Source organism: Triticum aestivum, chromosome 3D (assembly GCF_018294505.1).
Source record: "Triticum aestivum cultivar Chinese Spring chromosome 3D, IWGSC CS RefSeq v2.1, whole genome shotgun sequence".
Classification (NCBI taxonomy): Eukaryota; Viridiplantae; Streptophyta; class Magnoliopsida; order Poales; family Poaceae; genus Triticum; species Triticum aestivum.
Genome location: NC_057802.1, coordinates 37,080,548 through 37,107,480, shown reverse-complemented (window position 1 = coordinate 37,107,480; position 26,933 = coordinate 37,080,548). Strand labels below are relative to the sequence as shown.

Sequence of the window (26,933 nt, the reverse complement as noted above, 5' to 3'; positions counted from 1 at the left end):
TTCTTGGCTAAAACGCCCGTTGCGACGCATCTGTTTAACTGATCTTCGGTGACCCGAGAAGGAACCCAGTTGCATTCGTAGACTTGCTTGGCCATTGCAATGAGAAGCTGGAACATGATTATTGCCGGTTTAAGATTCACAGTGGACAGCTATAAAGCGGTGCAAGGATATATGCATGTTGTTAAACCGAAGGTTGTTATTGGTAAATCGGAGTCTGACAATGGAGAAAGTGCGAAGATAAATGCATTGGCGGTTCAACAGGGGACTAATGGTACCATCCGGATTATCATTTTTTCTATAAAGATTAAACCGCCTAATCTGGTATTGAAGATACAGATCTAAGAGGCATAAGTGAAGGAAAAACAAGTTTCACAGCTTGGCATAGTAATTTCAGATCGGCTGTGCGTTGGAAAATCAAAATATGTTCTGACCTAATTTCAAGTGTTCGAACAGTTTAGCAAAGTTCAGATGAATTTTATACAAAGCAGATGCCCTAACGAGGAAAAAGGAGTTTAAACTACAAGGGCACTGGAAAATATCAGATCTAACTAGCCATTGGTGTTACTAAAGAGGAACAAGGAAGAACAACTCCAAGAACTACAAAGAATTCTGATGAACACTGAACCCTAATGGTGGATCTAGAGTGAGGAGAAGAGGAACTTACTGGTGATGAGGAAGCAACGGACGATCGCCGCGTTTCTCTGGTGCGATCAGGCTGATGCAGCGGCCGTTGTTGAGGCAGATGCGAAGACTGACGGCGGCGGCGGAGCTCGAAGGGTTGGTCGGCGTGAGGAAGAAGACGATGCAAAGAGGCACGAGGGGGGAAAAGTGAAAAGAACTCCTCGGCCTTATTTATAAGGTGAATGGATAAGTGGCAGGCACGAGAATCGAGGAGCCCGAAAAATGGGATATGTGACAGCTCTGTTGCCTCGATTGTCGGAGGCCCATTAATGAAGGTGGGTTATGCGCAGTTTTTAATAACATATGACGTCATGGCGATTTATCATGGTCCTGGAAGGTGACATCACGGCGGTTTACAAGATTATGCGAAGGTGCTGAAGAAGAAATTTTCTTAAGTATTGAGGATTGACATGAACCAGTTCAAATCAATCTGGGGCCTAATGTTGGGGATATTACTACAGGGCGTAAACCGGCCAGGAGAGGCCGGGTTAACCCCATAATGGTTCACTGTATCTGAAGCCCATGAAGACAAAGACGGTGACGCTTTATGAAGGCCCACGGCCCAAAGCCGGTTTAAGGGTTGTAGACATAAACCGGCATTGATATGTAAACTTGTGTTGTAAGATAGAAATAGCAGAGACCGAGCCGGACACGTTTATGAGCCGGCCTCGGGATTCTGTAAACCGACGGGCGTCAACCCATGTATATAAGGGGACGACCCGGCGGCGGTTTAGGACAACAGACAACAACTCGAGACTCAGGCAAAGCGTATTCGCTCCCTGGTCATCGAAACCCTAGCAATTCCACAACAACTGGATTAGGCCTTTACCTTCACCGCAAGGGGCCAAACTAGTATAAACTCTCTGCGTCCCTTCTCCGCTTTAACCCCTTTAAGCTAACCCGTAGCGATGGCTCCACGACTAAGTCCTTTCCTTAGGACATCTACCGTGACAAAACCACAACAGCATGGAATTGCATTTCTTTGGGCCCTGTGATTCATCATGAGTGGGCAACCAACATTGTATGCAATGAAGCGAAACCTGAAGAATATGCTTCATCTTCTGTTCTTTAACATGTTCCTCTTTTTTTATTCTGTATTTAGTACGTAGAGTATGTTCCTTGTCCGGAAGGGGCGCAGGGACATTTGCACGCAATAGCTGATAGAGTTGGCCTGTACGTGATCGATAGGCTTTCAATTAGTAGCGGCAATTCAACACCGTATTTTCCAGCCAGTTCCACTTTCCTGATTTATATATCATGGTTATGGTGTACCCCTTTTATGTACACTACGATCTGCCTAGTTGCTGTGTGCTCTTGTTATCATGGTTTGGCAATAAACTCTCTGTATAGTATATTATGAACCTATCATCTGCCAACTATCCTTACTTCTAGAACCTATTTTTTTGTGTACTTGTGCCAGATTATATTAATGCACGCACCATATTACAACACACATGATCTCTCTCATCAGAATCCAGTGATAGCACACAAGGGTTTACAGGGGTGCCCCTATATTAGAATATCCTCTGCATTACAAAGATAATCTCACTTCTATTTATGTTTTCATGGTTCTCAGATATTATATGTAATTACAGTGAATATCAGAATCCGCGCATCAGAAGAATATTGTGGAACACTGCAACGACTTACAAAATTCGCACCAAGGCATTGAGTGCCATTCTGGATGCAATGAGACTCATACGCTCCCCACCTATAGATTCTTGTTCAGAATATGATCCTAATGACTATTCTAACCTCGAGGAGTCAAAGGCAGATGGCTTGTCCTGTTCACCCATCAAGGTGCCTGTTCTAATTTGGCAAGGTTTTATTGATTGCGCGTATCTTGCATATGTTGTCTTGCATTTCTTCTACTTTGTTGCACCGCCATATGCTTAGTTTACTCATCATATATGTCAAGATGGCATGCCCATCTATTATCAATACATATTCCATCTGTCATCATACCATGTTTTTCCACTCAAATGTTGTTCTTGTGCATCAGACATCAAAAAGGAAGAGGGTGATTGCCGAACCTGAAGGAGCACCAGCATAGTCCTTGAAAAACATGGTGGTGCCGGAGATATCATACAGCACCCCACTTATATTGCTTGTACAACCAGTGACACAAAACGTAGGACTGACTCCAGCAGACTGTACCCATACTTCGCTGGCCACACCACTATCCCCACCACACAGGACCTGCACTATGGCAAAAGGTATGCCGATTTCATTTGCCATAGCACCAGCCGTACCACAGAAAAATCCCACTCTAGCAAAAAGTACAACAAGTCCACCGGCCGAAGGCCTATCCCAACTGCAGAGACAGCCAATTCCTGCAGATTGGAACCCCATTCCAGTTATTCCCAGTTTTAAAGACAATGCTTTCAATGTTGTTAGGGACTACGTGCATGTATTCCCATCATGGGAAGATTATAGTGAAGACAAACACCATTTTCACATCTTCCTGTCCCACTTATGTGTAATTGCTATTATTCATGGTGATTATTTTCCTGTTTTCTGCTGATTGAACACATCAATGATTTACATTACATTGTTGTAAGTAGGCGAGGGTCAATCTGGATAGTCATGACGAGCAAATCTTGCTTGCGCTTTTCAAGGAAGCATTGCAGCAGTATCGGTGTTACCTCAGGAAATCACACTTTGATGGCAAGTCTATAAACGAATTTCCGGTGAAGTCTCCTGTGCTAAATTTAGAAGACATTGAATGGAAAAACCTTGTTATGCACTGGTCTCGTTCCCAGGATGAGGTACTGTCTATGATATCACATGACAATTTGAACTTCTACTTTTTGCATGTGCCTTACGGATCTTTTTTGCAGGAAATTAGCTTGAAGAAGAATTTCGGTTTGAAAAGAACGACATGATATCGCAAATATGCTGCCCGCTACTTTGCTCTTGTTAGTACCTGTTGTCCTATATCACTGTACTTGCATTCATACCTGGTTCATTATGTGACAACAGTATGCATGATACCTTTCTTATGAATTGTTCGCTCCAAATTATCTGATCTGTATGAATGGTTACATTAGTGTAGAATATATCCAATGCCAATGAATTTTTTTAGCTCTGCATTGTTCTTGTAACTACTTGTTGTCCTTTATTAGTGTACTTACATTGACAGGTAGTTGTTCATGTACCATCACTCTGCAGCTTATTTTCCTTTGCCCTCCATTTTCTATGCATCAGATCTATATTTACTCTTACCATAAGGTTGGATAACACCGATGGTCCTGAAGAAGTTTAGCTCTGCATTGCTCTTGGCTGTACCTTTTGCCTGTATCGCTGTACTTACATTTATAGCTACTTGGTTATGTAGCATCACTCTTCATCTTATCTTAAATATTCTCCATTTTTTCTTATATTATCACATCTATATTTACTCTTAACAAAAGGTAGAATAAAGGCAATGCTTATGAAGAAGATTCTGTGGTAAACTTCTTGAATTGCCCCCCATCAGCATGGACAAGGGCTTTATAGAGCCTGTCTTCACCAATAATGTAAGTTTGTCCTTCTCAAGCCTTCAAACTTTGTTGTGTATATTTGGTTAGGCATGACTGCAACAGCTGTTTATTTTTGGTGTTTGCATCAAATTGCATGTTTAAAGTTTATTATGTAGTTCATAAAAAAATTGTCCTTCTTAATTTAAGTTTTCAGTTGTACAACCAAGTTCCTTCTTCATACCATGTAAATTAAACTATACAGAGCAAGTGATCTTCTTTTGCACTGCATGTATGCTTCTATTCTTGATCCGTAATCCAGTGGTGTGGTGAACCTACCCACTACAGCACAATGTCATATTCTGCAATGTCTTAACTATGAACAATGTCATATCATTCTACTATTATTTAAACCGTCTCTTTATTTGCCAATCTGAAATGGGATAAATTGACAGCACACTAACAATTGATACTTATGAGTTCTTGATCTGTAATCCAGTGGTGTCATGAAGCTGCCAACTCCTTCACAATGTCATTTCCTGCCATGTCTTAACCTGAACAATACCATATTGTGTTAATGCTATTTTAAAATGTGTCACTTTATTCGTCAGTAAGAAATGTGATGAATTATCAGCACTGATACTTATATGTGCAAAACCTGTCATCTGTCTGCTTGTTTATCTTTCAGAGTGAGGAGGATATAAGTGTCAAACAAGCGCAGTCTCATCAGCTTGCTCAGCTGCTTGCGCTGCAGCCCCCGAGCAGGGCTAACCTTTCTTGAACTCTATTGAAGTGTTGTCGGTTTTGTATATTATTTTGTCGGCATGTTTATTTGCACTTGTGGCGATCTTTGATGCCCAGATTATGTAATCTGCTGTCTGCTTGTGCTTTATTATCATAGTGGCGAACTTTGATGCCCAATGGATGTAATATGCTGTAATTTCTTTATTTTATAGTCTAGGTTTTTTCTTATTCACGATGCTGCAGTTATTTTACTGTATATATATCATGTCTTCGCAGTAAACCGGCCAAACCGTAAAATTATGGTACATAATCGGGCCGTCATGCAAATCGCTACATAATCGGTCCGTTAACAGGCCGAAATGTAAACTGGCCCACTAGTAGATTTGGGCCTCTAATAGGCCGAGTAAACCGCCGGCCGTATTTTTGCAAGAAAACTCAATGGGCTTTTAAGAGGCTGAAAAGTAGGTTGGGCCTGAAACGTGCCGAACAGCTCACGGGCCGGCAGCAGGCCGAAATAGACCCCGGCCCATGATTGTGCCAATCACATCACGGGCCGTTAACAGGCCAAAATTGTCTCAGTCCTTGTTTGGCCCAATCAGATTATCGGCTGTGAGCAGGCTGGATGCAAACCGGGCCGTAGTTAGGCCCAACATATGACGGGCTTTTAACAGGCCGAAATAAATATAGGGCCAAAATGTTAAACAGGCCTTTAACAGGCCGAAACTAATATCAGGCCGAATTACTAAATGGGCCTTTAGCAAGTGGGCCCAAAAGTATAGCATCCAGTTGACGGGCCGAATCTGATATGGGCCATAATTTAGCCCAAAGCCTTTTAAAGGGTCGGATCTGATCTGGGCCGTAATTTGGCCTAGAACGTGGTAGGCTTTTAACGGGCCGGATCTCATATGTGCCTTTATTGGGCCCGAAACGTGGCAGGCTGTTAATGGACCGGATCAATTATGGGCCGGCATTTGGCCCAAAACATGGCAGCCTTTTAACGGGCCGGCCCATTAGTGTCCTCAAAATCTTGCGGGCCTTTAGTTAGGCCGGCCCATTATAGTCGGCGAAATCTCATGGGCCTTTAGCTGGGCCGGCCCATTATGGTCGGCGAAATCTCGTGGGCCTTTAGTTGGGCCAGCCCATTTAATCTTTATGGGCCACTTTTGGGCCGGTCCACGTGTCAACATATCATAGGTGCATCTCGCCCATTGGATGAGTGACACCTGTGCCGACGCAGAGCTGACACGTGGTTCCGTCGGCCAATGAGAATGGCTGTTAGCGGGTTATCGGATCCAAAACCGGACCCGATAGCTTAATGGCGACCCGTTACGGTGGATGCCACGTGTCGGTCACCCTTGACGAAAGCACTTCCATGACGCGGCATTTATCGTCATGGAAGTGAACACTTCTGTGATGATAATTTTGGTAATGTCATGGAACACTTCTACGACAGCACATGTATGACTATCTTGATTCTGTCATAAAATCGTCATGGATGTACATGCATGACAGAAAACGTGACATACTATGACAAACACGTATCATCACGAAAGTGTATTTTTTGTAGTGCACCTTCGGAGACACCTGGAGCGCATCTGTATTATCACCCAGTTACGTTGTGACGTTTGATAGCACACAAGGTGTTCCTCCGGTATTCGGGAGTTGCATAATCTCATAGTCAAATGAATATGTATAAGTCATGAAAAAAGCAATAGCAATAAAACTTAATGATCATTATGCTAAGCGAACGGATGGGTCTTGTCCATCACATCATTCTCCTAATGATGTGATCCCGTTCATCAAATGACAACACCTGTCTATGGTTAGGAAACTTAACCATCTTTGATTAACGAGCTAGTCTTGTAGAGGCATACTAGGGACAGTGTGTTTTATCTATGTATCCACACATGTATCAAGTTTCCAGTTAATACAATTCTAGCATGAATAATAAACATTTATCATGATATAAGGAAATATAAATAACAACTTTATTATTGCCTCTAGGGCATATTTCCTTCAGTCTCCCACTTGCACTAGAGTCAATAATCTAGATTACATTGTAATGATTCTAACACCCATGGAGTCTTGGTGTTGATCATGTTTTGCTCATGGAAGAGGCTTAGTCAACGGGTCTGCAATTCAGATCCGTATGTATTTTGCAAATCTCTATGTCTCCCTCCTAGACTTGATCGCAGATGGAGTTGAAGCGTCTCTTGATGCGTTTGGTTCTTGTTGGGGATATAACAATTAGGTATAACCCGCACAGGAGGGGCCGGGTCATACCACTGACGACTTAAAGACGAAGATGGCGGGTCATGAAGGAAGTCTATAGATCTTGATGCCCAATATATAAGCAGCTTCACCGAGGTCTTTCATTCAAAAATTCTTATTCAAGTATCCTTTTATGCTATCCAGAAATTCAATATCATTTCCAATCAACAATATGTCATCCACATATAATATTAGAAATGCTATAGAGCTCCCACTCACTTTCTTGTAAATACATGCTTCTCCAAAAGTCTGCATAAAACCATATGCTTTGATCACACTATCAAAGCGTATATTCCAACTCGAGATGCTTGCACCAGTCCATAAATGGGTCGCTAGAGCTTGCACAGTTTGTTAGCACCTTTAGGATCGACAAAACCTTCTGGTTGCATCATATACAACTCTTCTTTGAGAAATCCATTAAGGAATGCAGTTTTGACGTCCATTTGCTAGATTTCATAATCATAAAATGCGGAAATTGATAACATGATTCGGACAGACTTAAGAATCGCTACGGGTGAGAAGGTCTCATAGTAGTCAACTCCTTGAACTTGTCGAAAACCTTTCGCGACAAGTCGAGCTTTGTAGACAGTAACATTACCGTCAGCGTCAGTCTTCTTCTTGAAGATCCATTTATTCTCTATTGCTTGCCGATCATCGAGCAAGTCAACCAAAGTCCACACTTCGTTCTCATACATGTTCCCATCTCAGATTTCATGGCCTCAAGCCATTTCGCGGAATCTGGGCTCATCATCGCTTCCTCATAGTTCGTAGGTTTGTCATGGTCTAGTAACATGACTTCCATAATAGTATTACCGTACCACTCTAGTGCGGAATGTACTCTGGTTGACCTACGAGGTTCTGTTGAAACTTGATCTGAAGTTTCATGATCATCATCATTAGCTTCCTCACTAATTGGTGTAGGCATCACGGGAATAGATTTCTCTCATGAGCTACTTTCCAAATAGAGAGGAGGTACAATTACCTCATCAAGTTTTACTTTCCTCCCACTCACTTCTTTCGAGAGAAACTCTTTCTCTAGAAAGGATCCATTCTTAGCAACAAAGATCTTGCCTTCGGATCTGTGATAGAAGGTGTACCCAACAGTTTCTTTTGGGTATCCAATGAAGACGCACTTCTCCGATTTGGGTTCGAGCTTATCAGGTTGAAGCTTTTTCACATAAGCATCGCAACCCCAAACGTTAAGAAACGACAGCTTAGGTTTCTTGCCAAACCCCAGTTCATAAGTGTTGGAAATATGCCCTAGAGGCAATAATAAATGGTTATTATTGTATTTCTTTGTTCATGATAATAGTCTATTATTCATGCTATAATTGTATTGTCCGGAAATCGTAATACATGTGTGAATACATAGACCACAACATGTCCCTAGTAAGCCTCTAGTTGACTAGCTCGTTGATCAACAGATAGTCATGGTTTCCTGACTATGGACATTGGATGACATTGATAACGGGATCACATCATTAGGAGAATGATGTGATGGACAAGACCCAATCCTAAGCATAGCATAAAAGATCGTGTAGTTTCGTTTGCTAGAGCTTTTCCAATGTCAAGTATCTTTTCCTTAGACCATGAGATCGTGCAACTCCCGGATACCGTAGGAGTGCTTTGGGTGTGCCAAACGTCACAACGTAACTGGGTGACTATAAAGGTGCACTACGGGTATCTCCGAAAGTGTCTGTTGGGTTGGCACGGATCGAGACTGGGATTTGTCACTCCGTGTGACGGAGAGGTATCTCTGGGCCCACTCGGTAATGCATCATCATAATGAGCTCAATGTGACTAAGGCGTTAGTCACGGGATCATGCATTGCGGTACGAGTAAAGAGACTTGCCGGTAACGAGATTGAACAAGGTATTGGGATACCGACGATCGAATCTCGGGCAAGTAACATACCGATTGACAAAGGGAATTGCATACGGATTGATTGAATCCTCGACACCGTGGTTCATCCGATGAGATCATCGTGGAACATGTGGGAGACAATATGGGTATCCAGATCCCGCTGTTGGTTATTGACCGGAGAGGCGTCTCGGTCATGTCTGCATGTCTCCCGAACCCGTAGGGTCTACACACTTAAGGTTCGGTGACGCTAGGGTTGTAGAGATATATGTATGCGGAAACCCGAAAGTTCTTCGGAGTCCCGGATGAGATCCCGGACGTCACGAGAGGTTCCGGAATGGTCCGGAGGTGAAGAATTATATATAGGAAGTCAAGTTTCGGCCACCGGGAAAGTTTCGGGGGTTACCGGTATTGTACCGGGACCACCGGAAGGGTCCCGGGGGTCCACCGGGTGGGGCCACCTATCCCGAAGGGCCCCGTGGGCTGAAAGTGGAAGGGAACCAGCCCTTAGTGGGCTGGGGCGCCCCCCTTGGGCCTCCCCCCATGCGCCTAGGGTTGGGGAACCCTAGGGGGGAGCTTCCCCCTTGCCTTGGGGGGCAAGGCACCCCTTCCCCCCTTTGGCCGCCGCCCCCCCTTGGAGATCCCATCTCCCTGGGCCGGCGCCCCCCCAGGGGGGCTATATAAAGGGGGGGAGGGAGGGCAGCAACCTACAGCCTTGGGCGCCTCCCTCCTCCCCTGCAACACTTCTCTCTCTCCCGCAGAAGCTCGGCGAAGCTCTGCCGGAGAACCGCTACATCCACCACCACGCCGTCGTGCTGCTGGATCTCCATCAACCTCTCCTTCCCCCTTGCTGGATCAATAAGGAGGAGACGTCGCTGCACCGTACGTGTGTTGAACGCGGAGGTGCCGTCCATTCGGCACTCGGTCATCGGTGATTTGGATCACGGCGAGTACGACTCCGTCATCCATGTTCATTGGAACGCTTCCGCTCGCGATCTACAAGGGTATGTAGATGCACTCCCTTCCCTTCGTTGCTAGTATACTCCATAGATGCATCTTGGTGAACGTAGGAAAATTTTAAAATTATGCTACGATTCCCAACAGTGGCATCATGAGCCAGGCCTATGCGTAGTTACTATGCACGAGTAGAACACAAAGAAGTTGTGGGCGTTGATGTTGCCAATTCTTCTTGCCGCTACTAGTCGTTTCTTGTTTCGGCGGCATTGTAGGATGAAGCGGCCCGGACCGACCTTACACGTACGCTTACGTGAGACAGGTTCCGCCGATTGACATGCACTAGTTGCATAAGGTGGCTAGCGGGTGTCTGTCTCTCCTACTTTAGTCGGAACGGATTCGATGAAAAGGGTCCTTATGAAGGGTAAATAGAAATTGGCAAATCACGTTGTGGTCATACGTAGGTAAGAAAACGTTCTTGCTAGAAACCTACAAACCACGTAAAAACTTGCAACAACAATTAGAGGACGTCTAACTTGTTTTTGCAGCAAGTGCTATGTGATGTGATATGGCCAGAAGATGTGATGAATGATATATGTGATGTATGAGATTGATCATATTCTTGTAATAGGAATCACGACTTGCATGTCGATCAATATGACAACCGGCAGGAGCCATAGGAGTTGTCTTTATTATTTTGTATGACCTGCGTGTCATTGAATAACGCCATGTAAATTACTTTACTTTATTGCTAAACGCGTTAGCCATAGAAGTAGAAGTAATCGTTGGCGCGACGACTTCATGAAGACACAATGATGGAGATCATGATGATGGAGATCATGGTGTCATGCCGGTGACGAAGACGATCATGGTGCCCCGAAGATGGAGATCAAAGGAGCATAATGATATTGGCCATATCATGTCACTATTTGATTGCATGTGATGTTTATCATGTTTTTGCATCTTATTTGCTTAGAACGACGGTAGTAAGTAAGATGATCTCTTATAATAATAATTTCAAGAAAGTGTTCACCCTAACTGTGCACCGTTGCGAAGGTTCGTTGTTTCGAAGCACCACGTGATGATCGGGTGTGATAGATTCTAACGTTCGAATGCAACGGGTGTTGACGAGCCTAGCATGTACAGACATGGCCTCGGAACACACGCAATACACTTAGGTTGACTTGACGAGCCTAGCATGTACAGACATGGCCTCGGAACACGGAGGACCGAAAGGTCGAGCATGAGTCGTATAGAAGATACGATCAACATGGAGATGTTCACCGATCTTGACTAGTCCGCCTCACGTGATGATCGGACACGGCCTAGTTAAACTCGGATCATGTTTCACTTAGATGACGAGAGGGATGTCTATCTGAGTGGGAGTTCATTAAATAAATTGATTAGATGAACTTAGTTATCATGAACTTAGTCTATAATCTTTACACTATGTATTGTAGATCAAATGGCCAACGTTGTCCTCAATTTCAACGCGTTCCTAGAGAAAACCAAGCTGAAAGATGATGGCAGCAACTATACGGACTGGGTCCGGAACCTGAGGATCATCCTCATAGTAGCCAAGAAAGATTATGTCTTAGAAGCACCGCTAGGTGAAGCACCAATCCCAGAGAACCAAGACGTTATGAACGCTTGGCAATCACGTGCTGATGATTACTCCCTCGTTCAGTGCGGCATGCTTTACAGCTTAGAACCGGGTCTCCAAAAGCATTTTGAGAAACATGGAGCATATGAGATGTTCGAGGAGCTGAAATTGGTTTTCCAAGCTCATGCCCGGGTCGAGAGATATGATGTCTCCCACAAGTTCTTCAGCTGTAAAATGGAGGAGAACAGTTCTGTTAGTGAGCACATACTCAGAATGTCTGGGTTGCACAACCGCTTGTCTCAGCTGGGAGTTAATCTCCCGGATGACGCGGTCATTGACAGAATCCTCCAGTCGCTTCCACCAAGCTACAAGAGCTTTGTGATGAACTACAATATGCAGGGGATGGAAAAGACCATTCCTGAGGTATATTCAATGCTGAAATCAGCTGAGGTAGAGATCAGAAAAGAACATCAAGTGTTGATGGTGAATAAAACCACTAAGTTCAAGAAGGGCAAGGGTAAGAAGAACTTCAAGAAGGACGGCAAGGGAGTTGCCGCGCCCGGTAAGCCAGTTACTGGGAAGAAGTCAAAGAATGGACCCAAGCCTGAAACTGAGTGCTTTTATTGCAAGGGAAGTGGTCACTGGAAGCGGAACTGCCCCAAATACTTAGCAGACAAGAAGAACGCCGGCAACACCAAAGGTATATGTGATATACATGTAATTGATGTGTACCTTACCAGTACTCGTAGTAGCTCCTGGGTATTTGATACCGGTGCGGTTGCTCATATTTGTAACTCAAAGCAGGAACTACGGAATAAACGGAGACTGGCGAAGGACGAGGTGACGATGCGTGTCGGGAATGGTTCCAAGGTCGATGTGATCGCCGTCGGCACGCTACCTCTGCATCTACCCACGGGATTAGTTTTAAACCTCAATAATTGTTATTTAGTTCCAGCTTTAAGCATGAACATTGTATCTGGATCTCGTTTAATTCGAGATGGCTACTCATTTAAATCCGAGAATAATGGTTGTTCTATTTATTTGAGAGATATGTTTTATGGTCATGCCCCGCTGGTCAATGGTTTATTTTTGATGAATCTCGAACGTGATGTTACACATGTTCATAGTGTGAATACCAAAAGATGTAAAGTTGATAACGATAGTCCCACATACTTGTGGCACTGCCGCCTTGGTCACATTGGTGTCAAGCGCATGAAGAAGCTCCATGCAGATGGACTTTTGGAGTCTCTTGATTACGAATCATTTGACACGTGCGAACCATGCCTCATGGGTAAGATGACCAAGACTCCGTTCTCCGGAACAATGGAGCGAGCAACCAACTTATTGGAAATCATACATACCGATGTGTGCGGTCCAATGAGTGTCGAGGCTCGCGGAGGATATCGTTATGTTCTCACTCTCACTGATGATTTAAGTAGATATGGGTATGTCTACCTAATGAAACACAAGTCTGAAACCTTTGAAAAGTTCAAGGAATTTCAGAGTGAAGTCGAGAATCAACGTGACAGGAAAATAAAATTCTTACAATCAGATCGTGGTGGAGAATATTTAAGTCACGAATTTGGTACACACTTAAGGAAATGTGGAATAGTTTCACAACTCACGCCGCCTGGAACACCTCAGAGAAACGGTGTGTCCGAACGTCGTAATCGCACTCTATTGGATATGGTGCGATCTATGATGTCTCTTACCGATTTACCGCTCTCATTTTGGGGCTATGCTTTAGAGACTGCCGCATTCACTTTAAATAGGGTTCCGTCGAAATCCGTTGAGACGACACCGTATGAATTATGGTTTGGGAAGAAACCTAAGCTGTCGTTTCTAAAAGTTTGGGGATGCGATGCTTATGTCAAGAAACTTCAACCCGAAAAGCTCGAACCCAAATCGGAAAAATGCGTCTTCATGGGATACCCTAAGGAAACTATTGGGTATACCTTCTACCTCAGATCCGAAGGCAAGATCTTCGTTGCCAAGAACGGGTCCTTTCTGGAGAAGGAGTTTCTATCGAAAGAATTGAGTGGGAGGAAAGTGGAACTTGATGAGGTGATAGTCACCCCTTCCGAACCGGAAAGTAGCGCAGCGCGGGAAAATGTTCCTGTGGTGCCTACACCGACTAGGGAGGAAGTTAATGATGATGATCATGAAGCTTCGGATCAAGTTACTGAACTTCGTAGGTCCACAAGGACACGTTCCGCACCAGAGTGGTACGACAACCCTGTCCTGGAAATCATGTTGTTAGACAACGGTGAACCTTCGAACTATGAAGAAGCGATGGCGGGCCCGGATTCTGACAAATGGCTAGAAGCCATGAAATCCGAGATAGAATCCATGTATGAAAACAAAGTATGGACTTTGACAGACTTGCCCGATGAGTGGCGAGCCATAGAAAACAAATGGATCTTTAAGAAGAAGACGGACGCAGATGGTAATGTAACCATCTACAAAGCTCGACTTGTCGCTAAGGGTTATCGACAAGTTCAAGGGGTTGACTACGATGAGACTTTCTCACCCGTAGCGAAGCTGAAGTCCGTCCGAATCATGTTAGCAATTGCCGCATACTATGATTATGAGATATGGCAGATGGACGTCAAAACGGCATTCCTTAATGGCTTCCTTAAGGAAGAGTTGTATATGATGCAGCCGGAAGGTTTTGTCGATCCTAAGAATGCTAACAAAGTATGCAAGCTCCAACGCTCAATCTATGGGCTGGTGCAAGCATCTCGGAGTTGGAACATTCGCTTTGATGAGATGATCAAAGCGTTTGGGTTTACACAGACTTATGGAGAAGCCTGTGTTTACAAGAAAGTGAGTGGGAGCTCTGTAGCATTTCTCATATTATATGTGGATGACATACTATTGATGGGAGATGATATAGAATTCTTGGAAAGTATAAAGGCCTATTTGAATAAGTGTTTTTCAATGAAGGACCTTGGAGAAGCTGCTTATATATTAGGCATCAAGATCTATAGAGATAGATCAAGACGCCTCATTGGTCTTTCACAGAGTACATACCTTGACAAGATATTGAAGAAGTTCAGTATGGATCAGTCCAAGAAGGGGTTCTTGCCTGTATTGCAAGGTGTGCAATTGAGCAAGGCTCAATGCCCGACCACGGCAGAAGATATAGAAAAGATGAGTGTCATCCCCTATGCCTCGGCCATAGGGTCTATTATGTATGCCATGCTGTGTACCAGACCTGATGTAAACCTTGCCGTAAGTTTGGTAGGAAGGTACCAAAGTAATCCCGGCAAGGTACACTGGACAGCGGTCAAGAATATCCTGAAGTACCTGAAGAGGACTAAGGATATGTTTCTCGTTTATGGAGGTGACGAAGAGCTCGTCGTAAAGGGTTACGTCGACGCTAGCTTCGACACAGATCTGGATGACTCGAAGTCACAGACCGGATACGTGTATATATTGAATGGAGGAGCAGTAAGCTGGTGCAGTTGCAAGCAAAGCGTCGTGGCGGGATCTACATGTGAAGCGGAGTACATGGCAGCCTCGGAGGCAGCACATGAAGCAGTCTGGATGAAGGAGTTCATTACCGACCTAGGGATGATTCCCAATGCGTCGGGCCCGATGACTCTCTTCTGTGACAACACTGGAGCTATTGCCCTTGCGAAGGAGCCCAGGTTTCACAGGAAGACCAGGCATATCAAGCGTCGCTTCAACTCCATTCGTGAAAGTGTTCAAAATGGAGACATAGATATTTGTAAAGTACATACGGACCTGAATGTAGCAGATCCGTTGACTAAACCTCTCCCTAGGGCAAAACATAATCAACACCAGGACGCAATGGGTGTTCGATTCATCACAATGTAACTAGATTATTGACTCTAGTGCAAGTGGGAGACTGTTGGAAATATGCCCTAGAGGCAATAATAAATGGTTATTATTGTATTTCTTTGTTCATGATAATAGTCTATTATTCATGCTATAATTGTATTGTCCGGAAATCGTAATACATGTGTGAATACATAGACCACAACATGTCCCTAGTAAGCCTCTAGTTGACTAGCTCGTTGATCAACAGATAGTCATGGTTTCCTGACTATGGACATTGGATGTCATTGATAACGGGATCACATCATTAGGAGAATGATGTGATGGACAAGACCCAATCCTAAGCATAGCATAAAAGATCGTGTAGTTTCGTTTGCTAGAGCTTTTCCAATGTCAAGTATCTTTTCCTTAGACCATGAGATTGTGCAACTCCCGGATACCGTAGGAGTGCTTTGGGTGTGCCAAACGTCACAACGTAACTGGGTGACTATAAAGGTGCACTACGGGTATCTCCGAAAGTGTCTGTTGGGTTGGCACGGATCGAGACTGGGATTTGTCACTTCGTGTGACGGAGAGGTATCTCTGGGCCCACTCGGTAATGCATCATCATAATGAGCTCAATGTGACTAAGGCGTTAGTCACGGGATCATGCATTGCGGTACGAGTAAAGAGACTTGCCGGTAACGAGATTGAACAAGGTATTGGGATACCGACGATCGAATCTCGGGCAAGTAACATACCGATTGACAAAGGGAATTGCATACGGATTGATTGAATCCTCGACACCGTGGTTCATCCGATGAGATCATCGTGGAACATGTGGGAGCCAATATGGGTATCCAGATCCCGCTGTTGGTTATTGACCGGAGAGGCGTCTCGGTCATGTCTGCATGTCTCCCGAACCCGTAGGGTCTACACACTTAAGGTTCGGTGACGCTAGGGTTGTAGAGATATATGTATGCGGAAACCCGAAAGTTGTTCGGAGTCCCGGATGAGATCCCGGACGTCACAAGAGGTTCCGGAATGGTCCGGAGGTGAAGAATTATATATAGGAAGTCAAGTTTCGGCCACCGGGAAAGTTTCGGGGGTTACCGGTATTGTACCGGGACCACCGGAAGGGGCCCGGGGGTCCACCGGGTGGGGCCACCTATCCCGGAGGGCCCTGTGGGCCGAAAGTGGAAGGGAACCAGCCCTTAGTGGGCTGGGGCACCCCCCTTGGGCCTCCCCCCATGCGCCTAGGGTTGGGGAACCCTAGGGGGGAGCTTCCCCCCTTGCCTTGGGGGGCAAGGCACCCCTTCCCCCCTTTGGCCGCTGCCCCCCCTTGGAGATCCCATCTCCTTGGGCCGGCGCCCCCCAGGGGGCCTATATAAAGGGGGGGAGGGAGGGCAGCAACCTACAGCCTTGGGCGCCTCCCTCCTCCCCTGCAACACCTCTCTCTCTCCCGCAGAAGCTCGGCGAAGCTCTGCCGGAGAACCGCTACATCCACCACCACGCCGTCGTGCTGCTGGATCTCCATCAACCTCTCCTTCCCCCTTGCTGGATCAAGAAGGAGGAGACGTCGCTGCACCGTACGTGTGTTGAACGCGGAGGTGCCGTCCGTTCGGCACTCGGTCATCGGTGATTTGGATCACGGCGAGTACGACTCCGTCATCCACGTTCATTGGAACGCTTCCGCTCGCGATCTACAAGGGTATGTAGATGCACTCCCTTCCCTTCGTTGCTAGTATACTCCATAGATGCATCTTGGTGAACGTAGGAAAATTTTAAAATTATGCTACGATTCCCAACAATAAGGTGTCGTCTCAACGGATTTAGATGGTGCCCTATTTAATGTGAATGCAGATGTCTCTAATGCATAACCCCAAAACGATGGTGGTAAATCGGTAAGAGACATCATAGATCGCACCATATCTAATAAAGTACGGTTACGACGTTCGGACACACCATTACGCTGTGGTGTTCCAGGTGGCGTGAGTTGCGAAACTATTCCACATTGTTTTAAATGAAGACCAAACTCGTAACTCAAATATTCGCCTCCGCGACCAGATCGTAGAAACCTTATTTTCTTCTTACGATGATTTTCCACTTCACTCTAAAATTCTTTGAACTTTTCAAATGTTTCAGACTTATGTTTCATTAAGTAGATATACCCATATCTGCTCAAATCATCTGTGAAGGTCAGAAAATAACGATATGCACCGCGAGCCTCAACACTCATCGGACCGCATACATCGATATGTATTATTTTCAATAAGTCAGTAGCTCGCTTCATTGTTCCGGAGAACGGGGTCTTAGTCATCTTGCTCATGAGGCATGGTTCGCAAGCATCAAATGATTCATAATCAAGTGATTTCAAAAGTCCATCTGCATGGAGTTTCTTCATGCGCTTTACACCAATATGACCTAAACGGCAGTGCCATAAATATCTTGCACTATCATTATCAACTTTGCATCTTTTGGCATCAATATTATGAATATGTGTATCACCACGATCGAGATTCAACAAAAATATACCACTCTTCAAGGGTAAATGATCATAAAATAGATTACTCATATAAATAGGACAAGCATTATTCTCTGATTTAAATCAATAACCGTCTCGCATCAAACAAGATCCAGATATAATGTTCATGCTCAACGCTGGCACCAAATAACAATTAATGCTCAACGCTGGCACCAAATGACAATTATCCAGGTCTAAAACTAATCCCGAAGGTAGATGTAGAGGTAGCGTGCCGACGGCGATCACATCGACCTTGGAACCATTCCCGACGCGCATCGTCACCACGTCCTTAGCCAATCTCCGTTTAATCCGTAGCCCCTATTTCGAGTTGCAAATATGAGCAACATAACTAGTATCAAATACGCAGGCGCTACTACGAGCATTAGTAAGGTACACATCAATAACATGTATATCAAATATACCTTTGTTCACTTTGCCATCCTTCTTATCCGCCAAATACTTGGGGCAGTTTCGCTTCCAGTGTCCAGTCCCTTTGCAGTAGAAGCACTCAGTTTCAGGCTTAGGTGCAGACTTGGGCTTCTTCCCGAGAGTGGCAACTTGCTTGCCATTCTTCTTGAAGTTCCCCTTCTTTCTTTGCTTTTTTCTTGAAAGTAATGGTCTTGTTCACTTGATGCTCTCCATGCTCGTATGTAACCAAACAACGTGCACTCGTGTGACCACATACAATGTGGGCAACCAAATGCGGTGCGTAAAGGCTCGTTATGATGTAGGTCGAGGACATGCAGGCAATCAATCAACATGCATATGTTGGCTTTTTGCCTGCTCAACCAGACCCAAATGGGACAAGTATGCAAATGAACAAAAAACGATGCGAGCAGCCAAACACGTCCTAAGTCATGAACTTTTTTTATCCACCGTACAATCTTCATCCTACGACTGTTGTAACTCTTGCATTTTTGCATTCTCATGGGTCGCTCGCAACAGCAGACCGCATGTTGACTTTGTGACGCGCCTAATGAGATAGCTACCGCTCAGGGCCGACCCTGAGGGGGGGCAGAGGGGGCGGCCGCCCCGGGCCCCCGCGTAGGAGGGGGCCCCCTGATGGCCTGGTTCCTTGTGCGTGCGTAATGTAACAGATCGATCGATTCTTAGGAAAGGGGAAAAGGTTACGGCGATTACTTCTCGGGTTGTCGCACGCGCAATCTTCTCGCCTTTATTCCATATCTTCCCCATTGGCAACAAATCAGCCCGAGACTCAGCCTTGTCAAGGTTGACAACGCCTCAGATATGTACGAGGCCGTCTAATTATGGTTTCCGGCTGCAGGGCGCGATTAGTGGAAGAAGGTATTGCAAGTTTCCAAATTCTCATCAACCTCTTCTTCAACGCAAATCCTCTCTTTTTATAGTATCGCCAGATCGTTCATTCATCCGCGAAGGTCATTCTCATACATATCACATTCTCAAACTCTGTTTTCTTGTTTTGTCTGGGATTAGAAAGAGGAACTCTTCGTGACTGGTAAGCATCAGCAATATTTTGCAATTTTTAATTAGCAGTGTTTTTAATTTCTTGTACTATCATATGTTTGTGTGCTAGTAATTAGTAAGATTGCTAGTATCCATCTGGTAATGAGAATAAAAACAGGCATGTGAGTTGACCGAGTCCTCAAAAAGAGCATAGACGTTTTGTTATAGCAGACACGAATACTTCTACTGCTCGGAATTCAGAAGGACTAGCTTTAGTTACTGCTGAGGAACAACCTAACTAAAATTCTTAGGATGATAATATATTGAGTAAGCACCAAACTGTTTCTTATTCACCTAGTAATAAAGGTGTTTATTGACAAGAGCGACAACTTTTACTGTGAATGTTTATGACCCCAAAGTTTTTGAATAATTGAGATGACAAGGCAACAAACTATAGTGTATCGACTATTTATTTGCAACTGAAATAGAAAAAATTACTCTGTTTATGTGGCTTTAGGGCCCCCTTCTGTTGTCTTGCCCGGGGCCCCTGAAATATCAGGACCGGCCCTGCTACCGCTGTAATCTCTGATTGTAATCACCTGGCTTGATTAATGAAAATTCCTTTTCCAAAAAAATAACAATGAGTGAAGAAGTAAATAAAAGTGAATTTTCTGAAATATGAACCATGAAATGTGAAGTGCTATCACACATAAATTTCACCTTTTATTTCTCTAATTTAATAGAATCTGGCTTTTATTACACAAGATACCGTTTGGTATTACACACAAGTTTCGCTTTTCATTTCATATATATATTTTGTTTCATAGATTTCTTTTTAACTTCAAAACTTTTACTTCTTAGACTATAAGATGAGGGGTGCAGTTGTCCTTGGATGGAGATCGCATGGTGGATGAGAGGCTAAGTCAGTCAGTGACTTAATTTGCCACTCAACGTCAGCCAATCAACGCCAGTTTAGTTACAGCGAACCAACCTGCGCTTGGATGGTTAGATTGACAGTAGTATCCTCGGCCCATCAGGGTTCAAGTCCTGGTGCTCGCATTATTCCTGGATTTATTTTAGAATTTCCGACGATGCACTTTCAGTGGGAAGAGACGTTCCCATCGACGACGAGGCGCCTACGGGTAGAGTGTACGTGTATGCGTTCATAGGGATGAGCGCATGTATGAGCGCTTGCGTCTGTACTGTGTTAAAAAAAAACCCGCCAGTTTAGTTACCCGCACTGGTTTTTGGCCCCTTGCATGTGTGACTTAACTGGGCCTAGTTGAGCTAAAACGGGCTAAAAATCATGTTGTGCACAAACCACAGTTGGTTGGCTACGTGCACGTAGTTTTTCTGCTCACCGGTTTCAAATATGGTGGCCTTATCACCCTAAATGCAGCACACTTCACACATTTCACATATAAACGGAACTAAATTAATACTACTACTACACCATTATCACGCAATTTAAGCCGAGCATGATTAACTTTGGGGTTCTTTGAAGATCGGCTTATAAAAAAGAAGATGCACCTTGTTGATATGAGTAGTCTATCATTATTATTAAGCCAGGATGTTACATAGGGTGTACCACATTTTTAGCGAACTTCTTCAAACATTAAGCCAGGATGTTACACAGTGTGTACCACATTTTTAGCAAACTTGTTCAGATATGAAGATCTTTTAGAAACCCACTAAAAACTATGGGCTTGGTTGTAAATTATTTCCTATACCTCACTATGGAAGTATCCTAGAAATAAAATAGTGTATGAACATACTCAAAGTTATAAAGTACTCCCTCCGTCCTAAAATAAGTGTCGCTGATTTAGTACAACTTTGTACCAAATTTTAACTAAACCGTTGACACTTATTTTAGGACGGAGGGAGTAGCGACTTATTTTGGGACGGAGGGAGTAGCATATATACTACCCAATGAAAGTATATAGTGACGTAGGTGTACCTACACCTTGCATTTGGATGTATTTTCCTATCTTGGAATCTGTGTGTGTGTGTGTGTTGTGTACACTGATGGTCAATAAAGAACACATTTGGATACCTATACATGTAATCCCATTGAGTTGCTTGGGCTAGAAGAAATTCCTGTACATTGTCATTTAGTACCTAACAAGATCTACTTCTGATGTCAATATGCTCATTATCTTTGCTTTACAATCTTCCCGTCGGCAGTCCAGTTTTCAGGCACAAAAGACAGCCACGCCAAAGGTAACAATGCGGCCAAACTTTGCAGCAGAATACCCAGAGGCAAGCTTGAGTAGCCCCCAGAGGACAGCCCAATCAGGGCAGACAGTCCAACCCCAAACACACCACTTAGAATTGCCGAAAAGACCAATCCAGAGGTGAAGAAGGCGAAGAGCGAACCTTCGCAGCCAGGGGGGCAGAGGCTTGACAACAAGATCGAGAACGGCAGGACCTTGAACTGCGCGATCGCTTCGGCGAGAGCCGAGAAACAAAGCACATATACCTCATTTGGTATCCCCAACATAAGGTTCACTTGCTTCACCAGGATCAGTTCCGACAGCACCGCGAAAGCATACATTATCTGAACTCCGCACACGAGTCGCCTCAAGGGAATCCTTTTGAGATAGCGGTTGTAGAGGACGGTTAGAGAGACGACCATGACCTGTCCCATGACCTTGGAAAGACCGATGATCGATGAATCGAGCTTCAGATGCTGTGTTTGAAAGCAGAACATGGTTCCAGAGAGAACAGGCACGACAGCAAACGAGGTCATGATCCATGCAAGTGGGTAGAATATCCTTTCCTCGCGGACCGCTGTCATCAGGTTTGAGAATTGCTTGCGAAGATTGGCCCACAAAGAGCTTTTGACAAGAAGGCTTCTGGAGTTTCCATGGGAGCTTGGCAGTGTTTCCTTTGTGCCTATGGAGAGTGCTAGTTGGAGGCCAAGGAGGACAGAGAATGCTGTGAACATAATCTTTGGTTCCTGCGTTCTCAACAGAACGTATCCACCCGACAAGTTTCCTAGGAGGGCTCCAGCTGCCAGACCTATGAATGCATAAGACTGTAGTACGCCGGTCCTCTGTGTTCTGCTGAACTCCGTGACAACCGCATCGCTTACAACTTCCGTCACGGATGCTCCAAGATTTCCAATCAGAATGCATATCATGTGAGTTGGAAATGTGTCGCCCGTAACTGGCATGATCGCAAGTGTTCCCCAAGCAGTAAGCTGTAGTAATGCTGAAAGTACACAACAGTAGCCAACATTAGCACAGACCAACTGAACAATTCATTCGATTTTAAGGCTTCGTTTCCTAAAAAAAATCATCTGCAATAACATTTAATTTTCAGAGTACAAATTTTAGCACAGAAAGATAACCACTGAACAAAGAAATATGATTGTTGTTCAGTTTGTCAGCAAGTTACCAGCAGCAGGTTTTATATCTTGGCAGTAAAAGTTATAGGACCAGAGTGTTCTTACATAGTCACGAACAGGAAATGAAACCAGCAGGTAACAAACAAACAAATCGGCATCATTTCATTTGGATCATCCTCCTAATCTAGGACAAACATCACAGAGAACCTGTCCCAATCACCGTAAGGCGTAGCATGGGGGGTGGGGAATCTTAGAGGCAGCTTTCAGAGATTAGTGGACCACAAAACAGCCTCTAGCAACTTCTCACAAGCACCACAGAGCACAGAGGGCACGGGGCGCCCTCTGGAGAACTCTCTTGGCAAGGCTCAGATTGTGTGACCACCAATCATTCTGAGTAAAACATGCATGTATCAGGAGCCACCAGAATAAGAGTAAGTAGTCTCTGGGGTTTACCAACTTGGCGAAGCTCAAAATGTGTGACCAGCAATAAGAGTGGCGTACACACACACTGGGCAGGAAGGTGAAGTGTGTTTCCAAAACGTACCTTTCTCTCCGGCAGGTGCCGACTACTTTAGATACCCATGATGCAGACAACTCTTCCTCTAGAATGAACAAGTGCCGACTACTCTAGTATCTACCCATGATGCTTTCCAAACAAATCTCTCTCTAGAACAAGTGCCGACTGCTCTAGTGGAAGTTGCTTAAACTACAAGTCTACAACAGCTGACCCCCAGCTATCAAGGGATTAGTTCGACCAATCTGTTGGTCAATAATAAAATACAGAGAAATAGTAATCTTTTGAGACAAATGGCAATCCCTATCACACAGTGAAATTGGTACCCATAAGAATATGCGGTTTCAATACGTGAAATTAAACGTTGTCACAATCACTGCGCTCAGGAGCTCCCTAGTTTTCACAGCTCTTGTCAAATTGGACAACATAGCTGCAGCTGTTGAACCCTTGTACTCATAAGAGTTTCCAATTTCAGACAGATACCTGAAACTATTGGCAGGTAGTATATTCATTCGGCGACTTCCGAGATGAGAATTTTAAACCGAGTGAACCCAATTATCACATTTATTTCGACTGAATTTTGAAAGAATAAAAAAAAATGAACGGACGCAACAATTTCCAACAAATGAGGAAGAACAAGGGGTCGTAATCGATGTAAAGGGAAAGGGGAAAGGGGGGCGGATGAAGTTAAGCACCTCCGATGGAGATGTAGGGGAGGCGGTGCTCGCGGCCGATGTAGACGGCGTCGGAGAGGACGCCGAAGAGCGGCTTGGCGACCAGCGGGAGGCTGCCGGCGTTCTGCACCAGCTGCAGCGCGACGGGGCTGAGCCCGAGCCCGCGGGTGAGGTGGAAGTTGAGCGCCAGCCACGGGAAGCACCGGAACCCCTGCACCCAGTACCCGGCCCCGCACACCCACCACACCCGCCGCATCTCCCGCAGGGACCCCCACCGCTCCGCGGTCGTCCGCGGCGCCGGCACGGGCACGGGCGCGGCGGCCGAGCAGCCGCGGTGCCTCGCGAGCCGCCATCGCCGCGGCGCCGCGCGGAGCGTCAGGCGGTGGGCATTGTCGCCGGCGCCGGCGGAGGGCGGGGCCTTTGCGTGTGGACCGGGGAGGCACGGCGCGCGCGGCGAGAGGCAGAGCATTTCCGGCGGAGGTCGAGGCCTTTGCGGAGGAGGAGAGAAAAGTGAAGGGTGTGTGTGTCTGTCGGGACGATTCCGTCGGAGCCTAGTAGCTGTACTGTATGGAACTCGTATGTAACGTCAGGCCACCACGTGTCTCGGCAAGGACAAAGATGATTTATACGCACCGTACCACACTCTTTCTTTCTCAGGAAGAAAGACTAGGCGATTTTGCGGCAGTCGACAGGGCGTCTCCTTCCGTCGCCGTCCTCGGGCGGCTTCCATCCGCCGACGGACGACCTCAGTCATTGGTGGTGAGGAGGATTATCGGATCCACGCATGCGGATCGTTGTTAGGTCTTCGTAGCCTAGATTTTTAGGTTGTTCGTCGTCTTGCTTCAGCGATGATGATGACGGCGTTGAATAAAGATTCTTCAGATCATTCCCCGACGAGGCGATCGGCCATATAGTTGGGGATGAATTTGAAAACCAGTATGTTCAATTAAGGATGGCGTGGCGGCGGCATCCTTGTGGTGGACCTGTGTCTTCGAGCCCTGCCGTTCAACGACGTTTGCTCCAGCGCTGGCGCGAAGCTTGGGAGGTGTCCAAAAGAGGATGCAGATTGTGGTCTGCATCGACGGCATCTGGAAGGTGGTGGGTCATGTGTTGGGTTCATAGTTCGTCGATGGCACGTATGGTTTTCTCCTCTGACATCTTAGTTGTGTGGGGGTGCCACATCTGAAGTTTGATGGTGTGTTTGGGGTGTTGTCCGGGTCTGATATATTCAACAGTGATGGTTTCACCTTTGGCGAGCCACTTTGGAGGTCCACAAAGCTGCATATCAACAATAGAGTTGCACCGAGCTCGGGTGAGAATGTGATCCGTTATTTTTTTTCTTTGCTGGCTGCTATGGTGGCGCCAGAGGCCGTTGACAGGTGTTGGTGTCAAGCTTAGAGGATTCGTTAGTCTTGATTGTATTCTTTCTTGGTTGGTTTTGCTTTGTGCAAAGGTTAGCGTTATGCCATCTTTTCAGTTTTGTCAGGTCGATGTATACGTGACTTGTACTATAATCTTGATGATATAAATGAGACATGTATTACCACTTAAAAAGATGATTTATACATGTTTGGACCTCCTTTGGCGGTTGAGGGCATCTCCAAATCGGACCCTCAAATTGCCCGCAAATGTCCGAACCGAGCTGTCCGAACGCTGCAAGTCATCCAAAAATTGTCATGCATCGGTCTGTGGACGCGTCCGTGGATCCGTTTTTCCGCAAATCAGAAGCAAACCAGGGGCTTTGCGGGAGTCCGGGCCTCCTCCACGTAGAACTCCAACAGCTCTGGCCCACTCAAAAACACACCCGGAGCGGGCGTCTGCTTCTCTTCCCCTTGCTCTCATCCGCTTCCTCCCTGTCTGACGCCACGGTTGTGCCACCTCGGTCGTTCGTCAAGCCCTTGTTGGACCTTCGCGACCTCCGTCGCTTCATCCCGTCGCCACGCCGCTTTCCGTTCCACCTCTCGTCCTTTTCGGTAACCCTAGGATTCCGACACCCCGGCCCAGCCAAAACCACACCCGGTGCCCGCGTATCCACCCCTCCTCCCTTGCAGTGCATCCACTTCCTCCCTGTCCAGCGTCGTCATTGTGCCACCCTGACCGCCCGCCAAGCCCTTGCCGTACCTCTACAATCTCTGCCGATCCACCCGGTCGCCACCCCGCTTTGCCTATGCCGCCATTCCACCTCTTGTTCGTCCACCTCCTACCATCCGCCACTGTGGATGCCGTCCGTGGGGGTTACCATGCCTGGCAAGTGTTTCATGAAATGCGCATGCTAATTGGTCAGAAAAGAGCTCACTTTGCCCGAAGACAAGTAGGAGATAAAAAGGATGTGGAGAGGGCATCTGGAGTGCTCCAAGCCCATTTTGCAGTTGTTTGTGAACCTGCTAAATAATGGGATCTGGAGACCTTGTGGGAGGTGATGACATGTTCCGATCATGCATAACATGACCGTTGAGGATGAGGGTGAAGATGATGTCGGATGTCTGTAATTTGAGAACATGGATGATCCTATCCAACTTCCACATCAGAATTCGGCCATGTCTAAGGAGTTTGTCCAAATGCATCAACAAATTCGGCATCGAGCAACTCATGAGCAACTTAAGGAATATCTGACTAAGCATATGGTGGGCTCTTAAAGGGGACAACTATTTGGGAACGTAGCATGCAATTTCAAAAAAAATCCTACGTTCACGCAAGATCTATCTAGGAGATGCATAGCAACGAGAGGGGAAGAGTGTGTCCACGTACCCTCGTAGACCGAAAGCGGAAGCGTTATGTTAACGTGGTTGATGTAGTCGAACGTCTTCACGATCCAACCGATTCAAGTACCGAACGTACGGCACCTCCGTGTTCAGCACACGTTCAGCTCGATGACGTCCCTTGAACTCTTGATCCAGTAGAGAGTCAAGGGAGAGTTCTGTCAGCACAACGGCGTGGCGATGGTGTTGGTGATGTGATCCGCGCAGGGCTTTGCCTAAGCACTACGACGCTATGGCCGGACGCGTAAACTGTGGAGGGGGCACCGCAAACGGCCAAGAGAGATCTTGGTGTGCCTTTGGGGTGCCCCCGCCCCCGTATATAAAGGAGGGGGAG

The 26,933-nt window shown here is 45.7% G+C and overlaps 1 protein-coding gene across 1 annotated transcript; it reads right to left on the bottom strand.

Annotated features, from left to right (window-relative positions):
• Positions 1 to 21,221: 21,221 nt before the first annotated feature.
• On the bottom strand, positions 21,222 to 24,418 carry LOC123077168 (probable folate-biopterin transporter 8, chloroplastic). The gene is made up of 2 exons (XM_044499384.1): positions 23,862 to 24,418; positions 21,222 to 22,516 (listed from the first exon to the last, which is right to left on the bottom strand). The coding sequence occupies exons 1-2, from the start codon at positions 24,307 to 24,309 to the stop codon at positions 21,456 to 21,458; spliced, it is 1,509 nt and encodes a 502-aa protein (XP_044355319.1). The 5' UTR covers positions 24,310 to 24,418; the 3' UTR covers positions 21,222 to 21,455.
• Between the last annotated feature and the right edge of the window lie 2,515 nt (positions 24,419 to 26,933).